Source organism: Abrus precatorius, unplaced genomic scaffold, assembly GCF_003935025.1.
Source record: "Abrus precatorius isolate BTA unplaced genomic scaffold, Abrus_2018 Scaffold2, whole genome shotgun sequence".
NCBI lineage: Eukaryota > Viridiplantae > Streptophyta > Magnoliopsida > Fabales > Fabaceae > Abrus > Abrus precatorius.
In genome coordinates this window covers 36073345-36081209 of record NW_020874362.1, presented here as the reverse complement: position 1 = coordinate 36081209, position 7865 = coordinate 36073345, and the positions used below count along the sequence as shown (strand labels likewise).

General features: G+C 30.7%; 1 protein-coding gene across 1 annotated transcript in view; it reads left to right on the top strand.

Moving 5' to 3' along the window:
• Positions 1-2146: 2146 nt before the first annotated feature.
• Positions 2147-7865, top strand: part of LOC113858998 (potassium transporter 7-like) — an 8512-nt gene continuing 2793 nt past the window's right edge. The window contains exons 1-8 of the mRNA XM_027491814.1: positions 2147-2753; positions 2839-3067; positions 3165-3413; positions 3605-3655; positions 4085-4345; positions 7165-7217; positions 7328-7442; positions 7552-7806. Of these exons, the coding sequence (XP_027347615.1) occupies positions 2481-2753; positions 2839-3067; positions 3165-3413; positions 3605-3655; positions 4085-4345; positions 7165-7217; positions 7328-7442; positions 7552-7806 (1486 nt within the window). The 5' untranslated portion in view covers positions 2147-2480. The remainder of the gene's footprint in view (positions 2754-2838; positions 3068-3164; positions 3414-3604; positions 3656-4084; positions 4346-7164; positions 7218-7327; positions 7443-7551; positions 7807-7865) is intronic.

Below are 7865 nucleotides of genomic sequence, written 5' to 3'. Positions count from 1 at the left end.
TATGATCATTTATTTGTGCTTTTTGTGAGGATTTTCTTTTTTTATTTTTACATATTATTACAAAAATATCATATGAGCTAGCCCAAATATAAAAACACTATAGCATATTTTTGAGGTCTCTATTTTTTATATATAAAAAGTTTAATTATTCATATTTGTTATTTAAAATTAAATATTATTAATTAATATGTAAATAATATAAGAATAATTTTTATTAAAATAAATTTATTATGATATATTTTTAATTAATAATTATTTTGTCTATTTTCTTATTTTATTTTTTATTATTTTTAATTAAAATACACATTTTTATTATTCAATACTATAAATTTATCAACATGTATGTTGGCGACTTGGCGTGAATATTAACTATCTATTACACATACCATGCTTACGAAATAATGTTAATAGTTGTATGTTATTTTAGCGTGAATAAATTTTTAACTTAAAATTAACAAATATTGCTTAACATCAATAGTGTCAATGAATATTAATTAAACTGACTTTATTATCAATTAAAAATATCTAATAAATTTAATTATATTATACTTAAAAAGGATATTTTATAATTAAAAAAATCTAAAAATAACTTTCAAGTAAAATAATTATGATTTAGTACGTTATTTTAATTAATTAAAAAAATAATATTTTAAAATTAGGTCTAATCATAAATGGGACTTTATCCTATTTGATGTTATATTAATCTTTTTTATATATTTTTAAATATTTAAACATTAAATAATAAAAAAGCGATTATATTTTATTTTTCTATTTTTATACAAAACTTCAAAAATAAAATATAAGTAACATTTCATGGTTTACACACAAGTTTATATACCCTTTGGGTGTAAACCATGATCCTCATCTTTAAACATTATTTTTTAAATATTCAAAAATTCGTTAAGTATTTTAAACTTTTATATCATATAAGCAAGTTCAACTCAACTTATTTTGATAACTTTTAGTAAAGTCGTGTGAATAATTTTAATAATGTAATTTTTTTTACTCAAACTGTGTAATAAAAATATGTTTATTTATTTTTGTAATCACTGAATAAAGTCGTTTAAAAGAATATAAAGTTAAACCTTACATGAAAGAATACAAAGTATATGTGGCTTACGAGTTTGAAAGAATGTGCCATGATGTTTAAATTATTTGCAAGGTAATAGAGAAAAATTAATTACAATTTATTTCATATATTTATCAAACTCTCCTCAATTTAGTATTGAATTAAAATTTTAATTAAAGACATGCAAGTTTAATATTGGAAAAAAGCTGTTATTTGTTCATTCTTTTGAAGCTAGTAGTCTTTTGATTTAGATGATTTTTTTTCCACGTTCAAAACAACAAAATGATATGTGCATCTTCTACAATCACATTTGTACATTTTCATCTATCCTATAAATCTTAAAAAAGAAAAAGGAAAAAGGCAAAAGGAAAAAGGAAAAAACCTTAATGCACTTATTTAATTGTTTTAGATTATTCTTAAAGTGTTAAGCTAAATTTATCATCTATTGTTTTATATTAAAAGTTTGTAATTTTTTTGGCGTGACATAAATTTTGTTTTGATTAAATAAATAATTTTAAAATTTATTAAAAAGTTAAAATTATATATTTTTTTAAATATATTGTAATATAATGATATCAACTTATTTTATATATAGTATTTAATTATTATATAATTATCAAATAGTGTTATAATTTTTTTAAAGTAAATTAAAATATTTATATAAACAATACAATATTTATTAATATTATTTTTATCAATCTATTATTTATACATAAAATAATATAACAAAATAATATAAAATATTATTAATTTTTTCTGTAAATTTTTATATTGAATATTTTACTTAATTTTATATAATATAGGTTTGTATTGTTTAATAATAAATTTATCTTTTAATTATTGGTGGTTTATGACTTATTTTATTATTGAAGACTATATTGTAAATAAATTATTACGTGCCAATATAATATAACAAGTAATTATCATCTTATACTCAAACATGTAAATCATTTATTAATTTTAAATTGAATGTAATAATATTTAATTATAATTTAGCAGAGTACAGAATTTAGTAGGAAATCCTAATTATCTTATTATATTTTATTAGTTAATCAGTTTACCATAAAAGAGAAGAACGGGAAAGGCCACTTTGTATATTCACGAAAAGTAAAAATAGTGGTACCTTTATTTTCTTTTCTTTTCTTCTCTTTTTCCCATTTGAGCATTTGAAAAAGACTGGTAAGAGTAGATTTGATTCATGAGCACGAAAAAAATCATGGTGGTCAATTACCACAAAAACTGAAACTGGTGTAGGTGAGGACTAGCTTAGCTTACCATGCAGTTGTTGAATTCACTACCCACAAGAACGTTTTGCAGTTACGATTAAGTCCTTTAACACTGCATTTTATTTTTTCTGACACCAATCATCCATCATAATCTACACCTTCTTCTTCTTCTCATCAATTTTTCGATGCGAAACCCTAAAATTAAAACACCGCATTCGATGGGTGAAGATGGCGATCCTGGGAGCGCAATGTCCAGCGAATCGAGGTGGGTTTTCCAGGAGGATGAGGATCCCTCCGAGATTGAAGACTTCGACGCTGCTGATTTGCGGCAGCAGCCTATGTTCGATTCTGAGGACGAGGATAATGCTGAGCAGAAACTCGTTCGCACTGGCCCACGAATCGATTCCTTCGATGTCGAAGCTCTTGAAGTGCCTGGTGCTCAGAGAAATGACTATGAGGTTGGTGATCGCATAGATTCTCTGGAATTAGTGATGATGTGTGTTTCTCTTATTGTGTGGTTGGTTATGTTTATCTATGTTGCAGGATATTAGCATGGGAAAACAAATTGTGTTGGCTTTTCAAACTCTTGGTGTTGTCTTTGGTGATGTTGGAACAAGTCCTTTGTATACCTTCAGTGTTATGTTTAGGAAGGCTCCTATTAATGGAAATGAAGACATTCTTGGAGCATTGTCACTTGTTTTGTACACTTTAATCTTGATTCCATTAGTGAAGTATGTCCTTGTTGTTCTTTGGGCCAATGATGACGGTGAAGGTATATTGAATTGAGTATTTTAAAGATAAAATTTCGGTTCTCATTTCCCCTTTAATGTTCTGCTCTCAAGTTTATGGTTGTTTTAAAATTGCTGCAGGTGGTACGTTTGCCTTGTATTCCTTGATTTGTCGTAATGCTAAGGTGAGTCTTCTTCCTAATCAGTTGCCATCAGATGCCCGAATATCAGGCTTTAGGCTAAAGGTTCCATCTCCCGAGCTTGAAAGGTCTTTAAAAATCAAGGAAAGGCTAGAGACTTCTGTGACTCTGAAGAAGATTCTGCTGTTATTAGTTCTTGCTGGTACTTCCATGGTGATAGCTAATGGGGTTGTTACACCAGCAATGTCAGGTTACTTACTGCTGTTGTGTCGTGTATTACAGAATTACTTTTGTCACACAGTGTTTGGACTGATACTGATACTGATATCATACTTGTAATGACATATTGTTGCTTGTGTACCTGGCAATTTTTATTTCCAATAATCATTTCTTTTTAGTCCTTCATATTGATCCTTACTTTATATCTTTTTCTTCCTGCAGTACTATCCTCTGTTAATGGTTTGAAAGTTGGGGTAGATGCAATTAAGCAAGGTATTGTGCTAAACTATTAATAACCTCACACATGCAGTAGGCTAATAGTTATTAATGCCTGTATTTGTTGTTATTCACTGACACAACCAGAGAACTTGACTTCTATCTTATTTGGAATAAATTAAGTTGTAGCTTTTCCTTTAGTAAGTAGTAATACCTTTTGAAGCCTTTTTTTTTTCCGTATGCAACATTGTCTGAAGTCTGAACTGTGCTTTGGTCAAACTGTCAAACTATTCAGCAAATTCAGTCTTGTGTTAGTAGAATGCTTATGCTGTATATTTCAATCCAAACAACGACTGATAATAAATATGAGATGTGGTTCATATAGTTTAGGTTGTCGAGACCATAGCTGAAATTGGCTCAGTATTGTAATTTAGTGTCTTGTTTGTTGTTGGATTAATCCTTTCTTCTTTTTCCTTTATTATGCAGATGAAGTGGTGATGATTTCTGTTGCTTGCCTTGTCATTTTGTTCAGTGTACAGAAGTATGGAACAAGTAAAGTGGGGCTCGCCGTAGGACCTGCTTTGTTTATATGGTTTTGTTCTCTTGCGGGGATTGGTATATACAACCTTGTCAAGTATGACAGCAGTGTCTTCAGGGCATTTAATCCTATTTACATATATTATTTCTTTGCAAGGAATCCAACTAAAGCATGGTATTCTCTCGGGGGCTGTCTTCTGTGTGCAACTGGTAAACACCTATATGCAGGATCATGTATATGGTGGATGCTGTAATGTATGTTCTACTTGTCATGGATATTTGTAGATTTGATTCAATTATTGTCTGTTTTTCTGTATTTATAAACCAATGCTTTGCTACCAGTTACAATGGCTAATGTCTTAGTCTCTGGTCACTATCTGAGGTGGAATAAAATGCCTAAAGACTTTCATCAGAATTTGAGATTTGTTGGAACTTCCTTTCTGTGGTGCAAGAAAAAAATGATTAGTTTTAAATGCTTGGGTGATTGGAAGGACTACTGCCTAGACAACTTAGAGGTGATGAATTTATTCTGATAGGATGGGTGGATTGGTATTGGACAAATTCAGACTAGCTTTGTTCGTATCCCAAGAGTTGGGAATGGCTTTGATATGACCCAGGCACTGGTTGAATTTGGTTGCTTTAGTTCTTTGTAAGGGTATATGTATAGAAAGACTAAATTTAACAATGTGAAATATTTATAAAGAAATGTTAGTAACATACTCTCTAATACACACTTTCTAACACTTATTTATTGACCAAAATTTATTAAAAATCACAAACAGTATGTGTCTTATTATTAATTTAATGATTTTTTCTCCTAATATAATTATTCTCATTCATACTTTTATATTTTTCAATAGTTTTAGTCAATGAATGAGAGTGTATTAAAAAGAGTATGTTAGAAAATGTTTTACTAGCACTTCTCGTATTTATTTTTGATTTTTGCACAGCTTAGTGAAGTCTGATTTGCAAGTGTTCTTTTACAAATAGTCATCAGTTGAGCTATTGTATGATAAGGAAATAGAGAAGAAATATTAGAAAATTAGGTTCAACTTACTCTCAAATGTTATCACCATATTTCTAGAAGATGTGGGACATCTTAAAATTCTTGTCACACCCAAGACTAGACATTTGATATGTGAAGCTTACAAGACTTAAAATCTATGGATGACCCAACATTCAGATTGGATAAACTCTAATACTATATTAGAAAACTGAGTCTAACTCACTCCTAAAAACTAACTCATAGGAGGAGGATTATCTAAGCCTTATAAAGAGTATTCCAGCCATATTTCTACCTGATAACTGACATCTTAACAAAAAGTAATTGGATCGTTCAATGACAACATATTTAGTGTTTATATGAGTAACAGGGGGGGGGGGTTATCTTACTTCCAACTGGATCCCTGTTTCTTATATCCTTGAAATTGACATTTGTTCTTTATCTCTGATGGATTGAAGATCTGCTTTTGAAGTAATAGTTCTCTATAAATAGAGATAAGAAGTAGTCTTACTATTTTGGAGAAAGGACTAAGACATTTTCCCCTAAACCTTTTTTCTTGTTAGGGAGTGACACTGCTAACTGGATAAGGAACTTTGTTAGACCTGTTTCTAGCGTAGACGGCAAATCAGTGATGGATGCGTTACTTTCTTTGATAGAGAAAGTTACTCTAAATAACATATTGATATTCCAAATAAGAATTAAAATGGTCTGTTGGTTTGAATTTGAAGGACAAAGCATATTCCTAATCTCTCATTATAACTAGCGCCTATATGGTTTGTGGCCTATGATTTACTGCTTGCTTCTTTTTAGTAGTTATATTCCTCCTCTGCCCACCTTGACCAAATGAATATTAGGACAGACTTAAGATACCTGCTTACCAGAGATTTGTGATAAGACTTTAGTAACTTTAGGTGGCAAAGTGAAGCTACTAGACTGGATTCAGGAATTTGGGATTTTTTGGCTTGGCTTCAGTACATGCATGCTAGAAGCCTAGAAATATAGCAGCATCATTCACGAATTTATATAATTGACTTAGGATGTTGGGGAATTAAAGCAAGGGAAATTTGACTGTTCTAAATAAGGAAGAGGGTTATCATGGTTTAGGATTGAGAGAAAGCAAGAAGGGGAAAATTAAGAGGATGTTATGAAGCCACAAATCTACTCTAAAAAAAATTTACAACATGAAAGTATTCTCTGACTGTCAATCCTACCAACAAGGACAAATTCTCTTAATATTGGAAGCTGCTTAAAAGTTACTAGTTAATACCAAACAACACCCCCACTCCTTTGCTTTCAATGTTCAAGGCCTGAAAGACTGAATATAGTAATTACAACATAATGTTTGGATTTTATGAGATTTTGATTTGGTCCACACTAGAAAATCGCTGCATGCACAAATTCAAAAAATACATTGGAGAGAGTGATTTGAGGCTCTTGTTGATGGTTGAGTATGTTGTCTATTTGCTTTTTGTAAGAATCTCATTGTAACTATTTGAATTTTGGAAATAAACAATAAGAGTTAATTTATTAGGTTCATGCATCTTTGGAAAGATAATGTCGCAGTAAATATCTTACATTCATTATTATTAGGAGACTTTGTCTTGTAAATGGGAGATGCATCTACTCACTTGATGTATGTAAATATCATATGTGCTGAGTGCTACTTGAGTGGATTCAGTAACCTTTCCTCCAAATTTCTCAGTCTTTCTCCCACTTCAAGTATTGTATTTTGGGGATAAAGGATGGAACCGAATTATCATTTGCAAATATCTTTTATCGTACCATTTTCTACCCAAACAATTGGATGGATTGGAAACTATTCCATTTCATCATAAAATACTCAAAATAATGGTATGATACTTTTATTCCATTTCATACCATCCATCATTAGATATCCTGCTAAATCCCAACCCCACAATCACTTGATATTGTAATGTGGTGAATATGGAATTTGCATTAAGGTATTGCTGGCATGCACAAGATTTCTTCAACTGTTAATTAACATTGTTACTGGATCATGTTACAGGCTCTGAGGCCATGTTTGCAGATCTTTGCTATTTCTCTGTACGATCAGTTCAGGTAATGAATCTTGTCTATGTTATAACCATCACTGCTTCTGTCTTGGTTTCTTTTACTGCCTTATCTTATAAGCTAGTATATTGATGAAACTGACGGTGGTTTGTTTGTAGCTTACATTTGTATTTCTTGTTTTACCGTGCCTACTGTTGGGTTATTTGGGTCAAGCTGCATACCTCATGGAAAACCATGCTGATGCTGGTCAAGCCTTTTATTCTTCTGTTCCAAGTAAGTGTTAGCATATATTTAATTCTGCATTAGCAATGATCATTGTTTTCAGTGACATATCTTTGCACTTTACAGAACCTTGGCATTATAATACTATTTGTGTCTGCAGGTGGGGCGTTCTGGCCAACTTTCCTCATTGCTAACGTTGCTGCATTAATTGCAAGTCGGGCTATGACAACAGCCACATTTTCGTGTATAAAACAGTCAACAGCACTTGGTTGTTTCCCTCGTCTTAAAATATTTCATACCTCTCGGAAATTTATGGGCCAGATCTATATCCCGGTTATAAACTGGTTTCTCTTGGCTGTTTCTTTGGTGTTTGTCTGCTCTATATCCAGCATTGATGAGATAGGAAATGCATATGGTAATGATTTTGTTTCAATCTCTTTGGTCTTAACTCCACGATATTTTTGTCAAAATTTA